Source organism: Rattus rattus, chromosome 10 (genome assembly GCF_011064425.1).
Source record: "Rattus rattus isolate New Zealand chromosome 10, Rrattus_CSIRO_v1, whole genome shotgun sequence".
Classification (NCBI taxonomy): domain Eukaryota; kingdom Metazoa; phylum Chordata; class Mammalia; order Rodentia; family Muridae; genus Rattus; species Rattus rattus.
This window is the reverse complement of record NC_046163.1, coordinates 19,940,053-19,956,345: the sequence shown is the minus strand read 5'-3', so window position 1 is coordinate 19,956,345 and position 16,293 is coordinate 19,940,053. Positions and strand designations below refer to the sequence as shown.

The 16,293-nt window shown below is 38.5% G+C and overlaps 1 protein-coding gene across 1 annotated transcript in view; it reads right to left on the bottom strand.

Moving 5' to 3' along the window:
• The window catches only part of LOC116911671 (complement factor H-related protein 3-like), a 34,127-nt gene extending 26,043 nt beyond the window's left edge, over positions 1-8,084 (bottom strand). The window contains exons 1-2 of the mRNA XM_032915625.1: positions 7,953-8,084; positions 3,686-3,859 (exon numbers count right to left, since the gene is read on the bottom strand). Coding sequence (XP_032771516.1) covers positions 3,686-3,859; positions 7,953-8,025 — 247 coding nt within the window. The 5' untranslated portion in view covers positions 8,026-8,084. The remainder of the gene's footprint in view (positions 1-3,685; positions 3,860-7,952) is intronic.
• Positions 8,085-16,293: the final 8,209 nt, after the last annotated feature.

Below are 16,293 nucleotides of genomic sequence, written 5' to 3'. Positions count from 1 at the left end.
GAACAGGACCCCCATTGAAGGAATCAGAGAAAGAACTGGAAAGCTTGAAGGGGCTCGAGACCCCATATGAACAACAATGCCAAGCAACCAGAGCTTCCAGGGACTAAACCACTACCTAAAGACTATACATGGACTGACCCTGGACTCTGACCTCATAGGTAGCATTGAATATCCTAGTAAGATCACCAGTGTAAGGAGAAGCCCTGGGTGCTGCTAAGACTGAACCCCCAGTGAACGTGATTGTTGGGGGGAGGGTGGCAATGGGGGGAGGATGGGGAGGGGAACACCCATAAAGAAGGGGAGGGGGGGGTTAAGGGGATGTTGGCCCGTAAACCGGGAAAGGGAATAACACTCGAAATGTAAACAAGAAATACTCAAGTTAATAAAAAAAAAAATGGAGGGTTTTAAGGGCATCACTCCCAACAAAAGGGGATAACATTTGAAATGTAAATAAAATCTTTCAATAAAAATATTATATTATGTAGAGTGCTATTTTGAACAGTAGAGTTCATGTGTTGTACAGAAATAAAAATCAAATATATGCTGGTAATGTATCTCCACTTGTGTATTTTTAGATGAGCAATTTTAGTACTGTGTGGAGTAAAGATGTGACTGAACCTTACAACTACATTTTGGAGCAGAGATCCATCCAGTACTTGTACATTTTGAAACAGTTCCTTGAGTTTAGGATAGAAGCCATCTTTTCATTCATATCTTATTTCATCTTCAACTGTGTAGTTAAATATCTGAGGTGAGTTGTTCCCATTTGGAATATGAGGAGATTTGCAATGTCATGTCTCAAAGTAATCATAATTATATATTTATTTATATATCAATATATATATATCAACATGTATCTATATATCAACATATATATACATATATATACATATATATAATTTTATAAGTTGACATTCCCCCTTTTTGGTTACCCCTCCAAAAACCATGCATCTCATCCCTCTTCTTCCCCCTCCCCTTTGGTTCTATGAGGGTGCTTCTCTACCCACTAAACTTACCATGCTTCAACACTCTAGCATCCCCCTTTTCTAGGGATAACTTTGTTATACTGTAGGTTTTGGGATATCCAGTCTTGGTTCCTAGTATTCCAGGCAGTGATGGGCATGGTCTCTCTTCTGTGGCATATGCATCAAGTTAAACCAAATGTTGGTTAGCCAGTCCTACATGTTCTGTGCCAACTTTGCCCTTGTACATCTTACAGGCAAGACAGAATATGGTTGGAGAGTGTTTGGTTGGTAGTTTTCCAGATTTTTTTCAATAGCCTGTATATTACATTACAGGGAAAAAGGGCCTAGAATATAAGAGTGAAGGCATCAAGCCCATATCAACTTGACCTACCTAAAATCAGTGATCTGAGTGGATGTTATTCTCATCATAAGGCCTGCATTATCAGTTTTAAGAGGGTAATCATTGGTTCTAACATAAGTCTGGGTTGTCTAGAGATCTCCATTTGTCCTTCTAGTCCAACAACCCAAACAATATAGTCCAGTCCTACCTTTGGAACCCTTGCCTGATTATGTTCAGACCATGTATCTTCATGACTAGGAATCCTGTCTAAGTTCATCGACATAGACTCAGCAACTTTCCATTGCACTAGGTTTCCTTATTGCCACCCCAAAAGGCCTCAATTCCAATTGTCTCTCCCCATACTATCTCTCTCTATTCCTTCCACACACACTTGATCCCTCCTGTTCTTTTCTCTACCAACCTCCACTCTATGAGCATCATTTATTCTATTTCCTCTTCATAATTAAACCATGTTTTCCTTTTATAACCTTCTTTATCTAACCTCTCCTGATCTAAAGATTATAGCATGGTTATAATTTACTTAACAGCTAATATCCACTTATATGTCAATATATACCATATTTATATATCTGGGTCTTGGTTATATCATGTACAATGTTTATTTTATTGTTTTATTCATTTGCCTGAAAATTTCATGTTGTAATCATTTAAGCCTCTGAGTATAAGTTCATTATGTAAATGCAGCATATTTTTTTTTCAAAATTTATTTTTCTCTTGAGAAATACCTAGATTATTTTCTTCGTATTTCTATTAAAAACAAAGAAGCAATGAGCATAGATGAGGGAGTGTTTTTTGATAGGATGTGTTTGGGGTATATGCCAAAGGGTAGTATAGCTGGGTCTTGAGGTTGATAAATTTCCAGTTTTCTGAGGTTGCTTCAGTCCTTCTTAAAAGGGGAACAAAAATATTCATAGGAGGAGTTATTGTGACAAAGCTTAGAGCAGAGAATGAAGAGAAGGCCATCCACAGATTGCCTCACCTTGGAATCCAGCCCATAAACATACAGTCTCCAATCCCAGAAAAAATTTCTGATGCCAAGAAATGCAAGCTGACAGGAACCTGATTTAGTTGTCTCCTGAGAAGCTCTGCAAGAGCATGAGAAATACAGAGGCAGATGCTCAGAGTCAACCACTGCACTGAGAAGAAGGTCCCCATTAGAGGGTTAGAGAAAGGAATGAAGGATTTGGAGGGGGTTGCAACCCCATAAGAACAACGATACCAACCAACCTGAGCTCCCATGGACTAAACCGACATCCAAAGAGTACATATGGCCAGAGCCATATCTCCAGTTGCATATGTAGCACAGGATGGCCCTGTTGGGCACCAATGGGTTGAGAAGCCCTTGATCCTGCCAAGTCTCGATGCTCCAGTGTAGGGGAATGTCAGGGTGGGGAGGCAAACAGGGGATTGTGGGTGAGTGGGGGTCACTCTCATAGAAGCAAGGTGAAGATGGATAGATTAGGGCCTTTATGGACTGGCAACCAGGAAAAGGAATAACGTATGAAATGTCAATAAAAAAAAAAGATTCCATAAGCACTTAAAATCAAACAAACAAAAACAAAATGAAACAAAACATAATGGGTGAGAATTGTTCATGCATGGATTCTAGACCTCTATTGTCTCCCTGATCAGTAACTCTAGGGTAAGTTAGATTTCATTAACCAATCTATGCAGCAGTTTACCTGATAAGGAACTGAAGGCTCATGTACTAATTTGTGTGCCATGTTGGACATACAGTCTACAGTCCAGCAAAATCTCCTGATGACTGAGAACCAAGACAGTTTCTGACAGTATGGCATCCAGAGCCAGTAGCCATGTCATCCTCAAATATGGTTGACAGAAATGGAGGACGACAAAGTTTAATTAAGGAGCAAATATTTTTGAAAGATACTTGCTACAAAGCAAATGAATAAGTAAAATCAATTCTCATATGACAATATTCTTACCCAATAATTTGCTAAAATCTTTGAAATTCATTAATTAAAGATACATATAAACATATCGATCAGTTGCAGTAGAAGTAAAATATGAATTATTGGTTTCTAAAGCAAAAATTTAATATTACTTCATATTTTAAAATTTACTATTAGTTAAAATATAATATCACATAAATATTAGTTTTTTTTTTTGGTTCTTTTTTTTTTCGGAGCTGGGGACCGAACCCAGGGCCTTGCGCTTCCTAGGCAAGCGCTCTACCACTGAGCTAAATCCCCAACCCCATAAATATTAGTTTTAACAGTAGAGTTAAGGGTTGTACACAAGTAAAACATCAAATATTTGTTAGTAAGTTGTCTCCATTTGTTCATGTTTAAAGAGTAAGTTTAGTAATATGTGGAGTAAAGTTTTGACTTAAACTTACAACTACATCTTGGAACAGGGATCCATCCAGTACTTGTACACTTTGCAACAGTTCCCTTGGTTGCAGGGTAGAAGCCATTTTTACATTCATATTTTATTTCATCATCGATTGTGTAGTTAATCTTATGAGGTGAGTAGATTCCATTTGGAATATACGGGGGTTTGCATGCTATTCCTGAAAGTAAGCATTTGAAAACAATTATATACATACATATATACATACATATATATATATATGTGTGTGTGTGTGTATACACATTATATATATGTATAACAAACACGATATAATATATAATAAACACATATACTCACAAGCACACACACACATATATATACATATATACATATATACATAGACACACATATATTTTATTTGTTTTCATTTCAAATGATATTCCCTGTTCCTGGTTACCCCTCCACATACCTTCCATTCCATTCCCTTTCTCCCACTATGTTTGCCTCTATGAAGGTACATCTCCACTCCTTACCCAGTCACACCTCACTGTTCTAGCATCCCTCTTTGATGGGGCAACAAGTCTCCACAGGACCAAACCCCCCACCCATTTATGGCTGCTAAGGCCATTCTGTGTTACATATGTATTGAGAGACAGTGTTCCGTCCATGTATACTCTTTGGTTGGTGGTTTAGTCTCTGGGAGCTCTGCGCAGTCTGATTAGTTGATACTGTTCTTCTTATGAGGTTTCAATCCCCTTCAGCTCCTTCAGTACTTCTCTAACTCTTCCATTGGGACCCCTGGGCTCCGTCTGATGGCTGGCTGTGAGTATCCACACCTGTGTTGGTCAGGTAGAACCTCTCAGGCAACAGCCATACCAGGCTACTGTCAGCAAGTGCTTCTTCGCATTAGCAATGGTTTCAGCTTTGGTATCTGTAGATGGGATTGATCCCTTGGTGGGGCAGTCTCTGGATGGCCTTTCCTTCAGTCTCTATTCCAATTTCCCCCCTGTTTTTCCACAGGAACATTTTTGAGTTAACAATTTTGATTTGCGTGAGTTTCCCCAACTGGGGAGCCTTGCCTATCTTGAGAGGTGGTCTCTACAGGTTGTATTCTCCTTTGTTAGGCATTTCAGCTAAAGTCATCCCTGTTAGGTCATAGAAACCTCTCATTTCCCAATTGTCTGGTACTTTCTAGTGGTTACATCCAGCTACCCATTTTCCAATGTTAAGTATGTATATGAAAACTAAAAGGCAGACACTCTTTTTCCTTTTTTTACTGAAAGCTGTAAAAATGACCTTAATAAGCGCATCTTCTCAAGCTTCATATATCACTCATGCTTCCTCTCTCTCTTCCCAATGTGCTTGTGCCTCTCTGACTTGAATTTTTCTCTGTTGAAGCCATTACATATAGTGCTTCATGATTTATGACTCATCTAATCAACAATAACTTCATCATATAGAACTTCAATGATTACATACATTTTTCTAATTTTGAAATTGCTTTTCTCAGCACTCATTGGGCACATGTATTAATATTCACAGGTTCTTACTTTTCAAAGATGTGAATGTTTCATACTCATATTTGAAGTAAATGTGTCCCTTGACTTAATTGGGAAAATTTACTGAATAAGGAAGTATTTCTTTTACCTTACAGGAAAATGTAGTGTAATTTTTCATTTTTAAAATAATAAACCATACATATCATAGATAAACCACCTGAATAGAATTAATAGTATAATTATAGTATAATCATATTAATTATTATAACTGCTTAAGAATAGTATAATCATATTAATTAGTATAACTGCTTAAGAAGACAAAGGTATGATGGACAGGAAAACAAATAGAATTCAGACACTGAAGTATGTGAGGAAGTCTTTCTTTATGAAGTTACATTATATCTTACAGCCCACCAGAGAAGTAGATTTGGGATATTTATTAATATTGACTATGATAAATGCTTAATTAAAACTTGAATTTGAACTGAAATTTATTGTGATTATATTATTTTAAACTTGTTATAACATTTTTACATTGCTATATTGTTCATAGTATTAATAAATTTATATGTAAGTTGCCACATTTTATCTCTTCTTACTCCTATTTAAAAATAATTAGTACTTTTACTGTCATAATAGTATGAGTTTTCATAAAGTATGATTATACTTCAGGAAAGTTCATGCAACATGTTAAAAGAATTCTAACAAATACCAACAAAAGCATACAAATTTGCTATAGTTTCGCTTTTCATTGTATTTTTTAATAAGTTGAAAACCCATGAATTTTCTATATTTTTGGTACATGGTTTAAAATTAATTCTTTGTATCCTAAATATTTTTCTTTAACAAATTTGAGAATTATACTTTGCATAGATCATCGGTAAATTAAATTATCTGAGATTTCCTTTTTACAAGTTATTTTAAGGAGCATCATTTAAAACAGAGTATCATATTATCACAGTTCTCAGATATTTAGCTAATTTTAATTCTCATGTGGGAATATATGGATTTGTCTTTGTCATTTTTGTATCTGATTCCTCGAAGTAAAACTAATATTTTTTTAAAAAGTGTATCTTAGGCAGAAATAGCAGGTCCTCAAATCAGACCAAAATATATTGATACTTTACACTTTTCTGATGCAGGTTTTGGTCCCATTGATGGTTTTCAATCACAGTCTTGATTCAGGCTACTCAGAATCATGATTAATATATTTTCCATTCTAAATGAGCACTCTTCCATTGCTGGTGGGATTGCAAGCTGGTACAAATATTCTGGAAATCAGTCTGGAAATTCTTCAGAAAACTGGACATAGTACTACCTGAGGACCCAGCTAAACTTCTCCTGGGCATATATCCAAAAGATGCTCTAACATATAACAAGGACACGTGCTCCATTTTATTCATAGCAGCCTTATTTATAATAGCCAGAAGCTGGAAAGAATCCAGATGCCCTTCAACAGAGGAATGGATACAGAAAATGTGGTACATCTAGACAATGGAGTACTACTCAACTATCAAAAACAATGACTTCATGAAATTCATAGGCAAATGAATGGAACTAGAAAATATCATCCTGAGTGAGGTAACCCAGTCATAAAATAATACATATCATATATACTCACTGGTAAGTGGATATTAGGCAAAAAGTTTGGGATACCTATGATACAACTCACAAAGCATATGAAGCTCAAGAATAAGGAAGACCAAAGCGTGAATGTTTAAGCCCTACTTAGAAGGGGGAACAAAATGATCACAGGAAAAAGAGGAAGGAACTTCGGAGGGAAGGAGAGGGAAAAGGGAGGGACAAGAGCAGGTTTGGGAGGAGATGAGAGGGGAAGAAGTACAGAGGGTTAGGATATTGAACTGAGGCATGTACCAGTTGAGGATGGGAATCTGGTGGCAACCACCAGAAAGTCCCAGATGCTAGGAAAGCAAGAGACTCCCAGGACCCAAAAGGGATGACATTAGCTGAAGTACCTAATAAAGGGGAGAGAGAACTTGAAGAGATCATGTTCAGAAGTCAGGCACAGCCCCCAGTTGAGGGATGGGGCCATCAACCCACTTTAAAAATACTAACATAGATTTGTTCCTGTCTAAAGGAAATGCAAGGACAAAGAGTGGAGCAGAGACTGAAGGAAAGGCCATCTAGAGACTGTCCCCCTAGGGATCCATTCCATCTGCAGATACCAAACCTAGACACTATTGCCGATGCCAAGAAGTGCTTGCTGATAGGAGACTGGTATAGCTGTCCCCTGAGAAGCTCTGCCAGAGCCTGACCAATATGATAAGAATGCTTGCAGCCAACATCAGACTGAGCATAGGAACCCCAATGGAGGAGGTAGGGAAAGGACTGAAGGAACCGAAGGGGTTTACAACCCATAGGAAGAACAATAATATCAATCAACCAGACGCCTCCCCCAGAGCTCACGGGGACTAAACCACCAACCAAAGAGTACACAGATGGGAACCTATGGCTCCAGCTCTTGTATAGCAAAGGATTACCTTATCTGGCATCTACGGGAGGGGAGGCCCTTAGTCTTATGGAGTGTCAATGTCCCAACATAGGGGAATGCTAGGGTGGTGAGGTGGGAGTAGGTGGGTAGGTGGGGGAGCCTCACAGAAGTAGGTGGTGGGGAATAGGAGGTTTGTGGAGGGGAAATCAGGAAGGGGAAATAACATTTGAAATGTAAATAAATAAAATAACCAATAAAAATAAATGAGTTTTTTGAAAGACCCTAAAAAGTATTCTTGTAAACATACAGGAGAAAAATATATTTGATTATAAAGTGCATTTTTCAAGTCTGTTTCCTCTTACCTTCACCTTTGGAAGTGGTGAACCATGAGGTTAGGAAGACAGTGGTTAAGAGCATCAGGTTACAGGACCCCATGTTCTCAACCTTATAACTCCAGCCGTGGTGGGGCTTCTGGGAACCCTGTCATCACTTTGAAATTCACTACACTACTAGCAGCTAGTTTGGTAAATATCAAAGTTCACAAGGGAGGCGCAAAACAAACAGAGAATGTCCAATCAGTGTTTTCACATTAACACTCTGAGTTCATTTTACATTTATTGACCAGTATAATAAAGTTCAATTTCCTTGTGCGAGTCTCCTAGTCAGCCAAACTGAAGGATTTGGAAAAGAAGACAAGACATTAAATTTGTTGTTTCCTTCTTATTGGCATCATAGTTGGGCAGGACAGTTACTTTCTTCTCTGACTAGAAATTTACATGACAACTTCTGGTACTATGAATGGTAGTGCTGAGAGAGGAAGCTTTCAGGACAGTCCACATCAGGGTACTTTGGACCCAGTGATGAAGTAAATGTTGTCTTTAGCAATACGTACTTATCTTCTACCTCTTGGTGGCCACCCAATGCAATACAAGTAGTCTATTATATTTTGTGTTATATAAGGCAACTTTGACCAACAACTCAAAAGAATATTTCTCTCTCCTAGCACTCATTTTATGTTAGATGTTATAACTGTGTTTCTCAAATGGCCTTTGGTTCTTGGAAGGAACATTTTATAGCCTAGAGAATAAAATATTCTTTAACAATATATATGAACATACATACAGAGACTATTACAAATTATAGTTAATTTTGAATGGTGAGGAGTTGATAGAGTAAGAGTCCTTATGGCTTTCCCTTATATCCTTAATGTTATTTACCATTCTCCCTCTTGTATTGGTGTTCTCAGGGTCTCCGTCCCTTTTGATATTTTCTCCTTCAGATCATTTGTACGCTGATATTTACCTTTCCATTGCTCACCTGGCCTGATACTCTGGCCCTGGTCTGTGTTTACTGTACTGGAGTCTGTAGTTGTTTCAGAATATGACTCACCTATGAAGATTCGGAGAAGTATCCAGTGACAGAGGTTGAGATCATGTAGTCTGTTTTTGTGGGTCTCGGTTACATCACAATATAATATTTTTTAGTTCACCCATTTACCCATTTACCAGCCGAATGGTATCGCATAGTGTATATGCTAGCCATTTTCATATGACCCATTTACCAGCTGAAGGACATTTAGGTTGTTTCCATTCACTGGCTATTGTAAATAGAGCAGCAATAAACATAGCTGGGCAAGCATATGTGGGATAGGATGGTAAGTCATTCTGGTCATAGGTCAATTTACTTTAATTTTTTTGATAATTTCCAACGTGGCTGCACAATTGGTAATACTGATAAAAATTCAATGATGTTCCATTTTCTCACATCCTCCAGCTTTTGATGCCAGTTCTTTAGTTCTTTTTCTTTTTCTTTCTTTCTTTCTTTCTTTCTTTCTTTCTTTCTTTCTTTCTTTCTTTCTTTCTTTCTTTCTTTCTTTTTTGTATTGTTCTTGTGATCATTACTGTTGGTTATTCTGACAGAATAAAATGAAAGCTGCTAGGGTTCCAAACCCTTGCTTGAGATACTCCTTAAACATTGCTTTTTCTTGGTTTATGAACTCTGTGTAAATCACAGGCCCATTTTGTGAGTAAATGTTGTTTTATTTTTGTTTTTATATTCTTTATATATTCTGGATATAAATCTGTTACATGTGTAGCTGACAAAGATCCTCCTTCCAATTTGTAGGTTTTTGTCTTCATTCCATTGTTTCTTCACTTTTAAAAATGTTTTACATATTTACTTTACATCCTGTTCCCTGCCCCTCTCCTGGTCATCCTTCTCACAATCCTTTACCTCTTCCCCTTCCAATTCTCCTCTCAACTGGTAGGGGCCCCTGGGTCTCCCACCCTCCTGGCACTTGAAGTGTCTGTGAGGCTAGGCACCTCCTCTCTGACTCAGGCCAGACAGGGCAGCCTAGCTAGAAGTATACATCACACAGACAGGCAACAGCTTTTGGGGTAGTCTTCTCTTTAGTTGTTTGGAACGCACATGGGGACCATGTTGCACATCTGCGTGATACTTTGGAGGGAGGCCTAAGTCTAGTCAAAGCATGCTTTTTGGTTGGTGGTTCAGTCTTTGAGAGCCCCAAGGATCCAGGTTAATTGACTCTGTTGATCTCCCTGTGGCATTTCTATCATTTTCCTTCCCACAATCCTTCCTCCTATTCTTCTATAAGAGTTTGTAGGGACAGAGTGGAAATCCTTGTCTTGTTTCTAATGTCCATGGAATTTAGTTTCTCTCCATGCTTGTTGTAAATTGCCTATATTATGTTGTTACACATTCCCTATAGGAGTCTCAGAATAGAAGTTTAAAAAAGAAATTAGAAATGTTTCCTTTCTTTCTATTCTGAGCAATAATTTGAGGAATATTGTTAGTAGGAATTTTTTGGAATTTGCAGGAGAATTCTGTTCTGAATCATATCTGATGTAGGCATTTATTGGGAGGGTGGACTTTGTATTACCGCTTTTATTCTCCTTGGTATACGGATCCGTGTAAATTGTTTATCTTGGTTTAACTTCGGTAGGTAATACATACAAATAAATTTATTAATTTCTTTTAAGTTTTCTAGTTTTGTAAAATACAATTTTTTTTAAAGTATGTCTTTCTGATTCTCTGATTTTCCTTGCTGTCTACTGTATGGTTTCCTTTTCTCTTCGTCTCTTGATTAATTTGGTGAAAGTTATGTCGAACTTTCTCAAATAATTTTGCTTTGTTTCATTGATTCTTCATATTTTTTGTATTATTTCATTGATTTTGATTGTTTAATTTACCCCTTTCTATTTGGGGTGTTATTTCTAGGGTTTTCTAACATGCCATTATGTAAAAATAACATAAGATTTCTCTAGGCTATTTTATTTTATTTTATTTTATTTTATTGTTTTAATGTAGGCACTTAGTGCTATGAACCCACCTCATGAAACTGCCTTTAATATAACCAATAAGTGTCAGTACATTGTATTTTAATTGTAATTCAGTTCTAAGTTTGAAATTTGCTTCTTGAATTCTACCTTGATTCAGATTTCCGTATCTATGTTTTGGGATATCTAGGTTGTTTTCAGTTTCTCATTATTCTGAATAAACCTGCAATGAACATAATGGAACATTTGTCCTTAGGGTATGGTGAAGCATCATTTGGGTATATGCATAGGAGTGGTAGAACTGGTAATCAGGTAGAATTATTTTTAATTTTCTGAGAAACTGCCAGATTGATTTCCAGAGTAGTTGTACAAGTTTTCAATCCCACCAGCAATAAAGGAGTATTCCCCTTTCTCCAGGTCCCTGACAGCATGTGCTATTGCTTGAGCTTTTGATCTTAGTCATTCTGAATGCTGTGAGGTAGAATATCAGGGTCATTTTAATTTGCATTTCCCTGATGACTAAGGATGTGGAACATTTTGTTTGGTGCTTCTCTGCATTTGTGGTTCCTCTGTTGAGAATACTTTGTTTAGCTCTGTAGCCCATCTTTTATATAAATTCTTTTTTTCTTTATTAACAAGAATATTTCTTATTTTTATTTTGATTGTTATTCCCTTTCCCTGTTTCTGGACCAACATCTCCCTAACCTCTCCCACTCCCCTTCTATATGGGTGTTCCCCTCCCCATCCTTCCCCCATTACCACGCTCCCCCCAACAATCACGTTCACTGGGGGTTCAGTCTTAGCAGGACCCAGGGCTTCCCCTTCCACTGGTGCTCTTACTAGGCTATTCATTGCTACCTATGAGGTCAACAGTTCAGGGTCAGTCCATGTATAGTTTTTGGGTAGTGGCTTAGTCCCTGGAAGCTCTGGTTGCTTGGCATTGTTGTTCATATGGGGTCTCTAGCCCCTTCAAGCTCTTCCAGTCCTTTCTCTGATTCCTTCAACTGGGGGCCCGTTCTCAGTTCAGTGGTTTAATGATGCCATTCGCCTATGTATTTGCTGTATTCTGGCTGTGTCTCTCAGGAGAGATCTACATCCGGTTCCTGTCGGCCTGCACTTCTTTGCTTCATCCATCTTGTCTAATTGGGTGGCTGTATATGTATGGGCCACATGTGGGGCAGGCTCTGAATGGGTGTTCCTTTCTGCCTCTGTTTTAATCTTTGCCTCCCTATTCCCTACCAAGGGTATTCTTGTTCCCCTTTTAAAGAAGGAGTGAAGATTTCCCATTTTGATCATCCCTCTTGAGTTTCATGTGTTCTGTGCATCTAGGGTAATTCAAGCATTTGGACTAATATCCACTTGTCAATGAGTGCATACCTTGTGTGTTTTTCTCTGATTGGGTTACCTCACTCAGGATGATATTTTCTAGGTCCATTCATTTGCCTATGAATTTCATGAAGTCATTGTTTTTGATAGTTGAGTAGTACTCCATTGTCTAGATGTACCACATTTTCTGTATCCATTCCTCTGTTGAAGGGCATCTGGGTTCTTTCCAGCTTCTGGCTATTATAAATAAGGCTGCTATGAACATAGTGGAGCATGTATCTTTGTTATATGTTGGGGCATCTTTTGGGTATATGCCCAAGAGAGGTATAGCTGGTTCCTCAGGCAGTTCAATGTTCGATTTTCTGAGGAACCTCCAGACTGATTTCCAGAATGGTTGTACCGGTCTGCAATCCCACCAACAATGGAGGAGTGTTCCTCTTTCTCCACATCCTCGCCAGCATTTGCTGTCACCTGAGTTTTTGATCTTAGCCATTCTCACTGGTGTGAAGTGAAATCTCAGGGTTGTTTTGATTTGCATTTCCCTGATGACTAAAGATGTTGAACATTTCTTTAGGTGTTTCCCAGCCATTCGGCATTCCTCAGCTGTGAATTCTTTGTTTAGCTCTGAACCCCGTTTTTTAATAGGGTTATTTGTCTCCCTGAGGTCTAACTTCTTGAGTTCTTTGTATATTTTGGATATAAGGCCTCTTTCTGTTGTAGGATTGGTAAAGATCTTTTCCCAATCTGTGGGTTGCCGTTTTGTCCTAACCACAGTGTCCTTTGCCTTACAGAAGCTTTGAAGTTTTATGAGATCCCAGTTGTCGATTCTTGATCTTAGAGCATAAGCCATTGTTCAGAAAATTTTTTCCAGTGCCCATGTGTTCAAGATGCTGCCCTAGTTTTTCTTCTATTAGTTTGAGTGTATCTGGTTTGATGTGGAGGTCCTTGATCCACTTGGACTTAAGCTTTGTACAGGGTGATAAGCACGGATCGATCTGCATTCTTCTACATGTTGACCTCCATTTGAACCAGCACCAGTTGCTAAAAATGCTATCATTTTTCCATTGGATGGTTTTGGCTCCTTTGTCAAAAATCAAGTGACCATAGGTGTGTGGGTTCATTTCTGTGTCTTCAATTCTATTCCATTGGTCTATCTATCTGTCTCTGTACCAATACCATGCAGTTTTTATCACTATTGCTCTGTAATACTGCTTGAGTTCAGGGATAGTGATTCCCCCAGAAGTCCTTTTATTGTTCAGTATAGTTTTATCTATCCTGAGTTTTTTGTTATTCCAGATGAATGTGCAAATTGTTCTGTCCAACTCTTTGAAGAATTGGATTGGTATTTTGATGGGGATTGCATTGAATCTGTAGATAGCTTTTGGTAATATGGCCATTTTTACTATGTTAATCCTGATTTCCTCTGATTCTATAGTTATGTCTCCCTTTTCATTTCTGATTTTGTTAATTTGTACATACTCTCTGTGTCCTCTCGTTAGTTTGGCTAATGGTTTATCTATCTTGTTGATTTTCTCTAAGAACCAACTTTTGGTTCTGTGGATTCTTTGTATGGTCCTTTTTGTTTCTACTTGGTTGATTTCAGCTCTGAGTTTGATTATTTCCTGCCTTCTACTCCTCCTGGGTGTATTTGCTTCTTTTTGTTCTAGAGCTTTTAGGTGTGCTGTCAAGCTGCTGACATATGCTTTCTCCTGTTTCTTTCTGCAGGCACACAATGCTATGAGTTTTCCTCTTAGCACAGCTTTCATTGTGTCCCATAAGTTTGGGTATGTTGTACCTTCATTTTCATTAAATTCTAAAAAGTCTTTAATTTCTTTCTTTATTTCTTCCTTGACCATGTTATCATTGAGTAGAGCATGGTTCAACTTCCATGTATATGTGTGTTTTCTTCCCTTATTTCTGTTGAAGACCAGCTTTAGCCCATGGTGGTCTGACAGGACGCATGTTTTTATTTCTATCTTTCTGTATCTGTTGAGGCCTGTTTTATGACCAACTATATGGTCAATTTTGGAGAAAGTACCAGGCAGTGGTGGGAAGAATGTAAATCCTTTTGCTTTAGGATAGAATGTTCTATAAATATCTGTGAAGTCCATTTGGTTCATGACTTCTCTTATTCTGTCTGTGTTTAATTTCTGTTTCCATGATCTGTCCATTGATGAGAGTAGGGTGTTGAAATCTCCTACTATTATTGTGTGAGGTGCAATGTGTGTTTTGAGCTGTAGTAAGGTTTCTTTTATGTATGTATGTGTCCTTTTATTTGGAGCATAGATATTTAGGATTGCAAGTTCATCTTGGTGCATTTTTCCTGTGATGAATATGAAGTGTCCTTCCTTATCTTTTTTGATGACTTTTAGTTGAAAATCAATTTTATTCGATATTAGAATGGCTACTCCAGCTTGTTTCTTCCTACCATTTGCTTGGAAATTTGTTTTCCATCCTTTCAGTCTGAGATAGTGCCTGTCTTTGTCTCTGAGGTGTGTTTCCTGTAGGCAGCAGAATGCAGGGTCCTCATTGCTTATCCAGTTTGTTAATCTATGTCTTTTTTATTGGGGAGTTGAGACCATTGATGTTGAGAGATATTAAGGAATAGTGACTATTGCTTCCTGTTATATTCATATTTGGATGTGAGATTATGTTTGTGTGCTTCTCTTTGTTTTGTTGCCAAGCCGATTAGTTTCTTGCTTTTTCTAGGGTGTAGCTTACCTCCTTATGTTGGGCTTTACCATTTATTATCCTTTGTAGTGCTGCATTTGTAGAAAGATATTGTATAAATTTGGTTTTGTCATGGAATATCTTGGTTTCTCCATCTATGTTAATTGAGAGTTTTGCAGGATATAGTAACCTGGGATGGCATTTGTGTTCTCTTAGGGTCTGTATGACATCTGTTCAGGATCTTCTGGCTTTCGTAGTCTCTGATGAGAAGTCTGGTGTGATTTTGATAGTTCTGCTTTATATGTTACTTGACCTTTTTTCCTTACTGCTTTTAATATTCTTTCTTTATTTTGTGCATTTGTTTTTTTGACTATTATGTGATGGGAGGAGTTTCTTTTCTGGTCCAATCTATTTGGAGTTCTGTAGGCTTCTTGTATGTTTATGGGTATCTAGATAATTTCTTAAGCACTCTGAATGAGATTGCTTTTATTGTTACTAGCAATAAAAATTGAATTGGTATATTAAAAAAGTACTTTTTTGTATAATGATAACTGTGAGGAGCTGTCCGAGGAGCTGTCCTCACAGATGTGAGGAGCTGTCCGAGGAGCTGTCCTCACATATGTGAGGAGCTGTCCTCACATACTCCATTACAAGATGGCACTGGCATCCGGCAGAACACACCTAGTAAAAAGGGCAATACGCAGGCGCCTGGTAACTTCCCTACTCAAAGGGACACGTACGTTTTGGTATGTCATCTGGCATAATTGGCAGCGACCAGTCAGAGAGTGACATCCTAGGCGAGGATAGTTTCCTATATAAGGGACGGTTATTCCTCACTCGGCGTCTCCGCATTGTAAGCTTATGCTCTCCCTCTCAAGACGCATTAAAGCTTTTTCTGCAGAAGGATCCTGTGTGTGCCGCGTCGTTCCTGCTGGCGAGACGTAGCGCGGGACATCTGGTGCCAAAAACCCGGGAAAGACCTCGCCATCGTCAGCACCTTCGGAGATCCCTTGGCGACAAGGAGGATTCAGAACTGCAGGTAGGTACGTTCGGAGAGGCAGCCCTCTCTTGGACTTTGGTCTGGGGTTGTCACCGCCTTGGGAAGGATTTGTTGAGGCTATAGTATTTGTCCTGGGAGCCACCCTACTTTTATGTTCTGTTTTCACCGTTTTTTCGCTGTTAAAAGGATGATCACAGCAGCTGAAGGCACGTCTCAGTCTCTCGATATAAGTGAGCTTCACGTAGCTCCCTTTTACCTTCGATTTTTTCTGTTGAGGAGCAAGGACGCGACGATAAGGCCGGCGTAGATAAGCGGCACCGTCCGGGAGGCGCGTGTAAGACTCCCCGTACATAAGAGAGCAGCGTGTCCGTCTCTACCCTTTCACCTCACGCCTTGTCAGACGGACGTAGA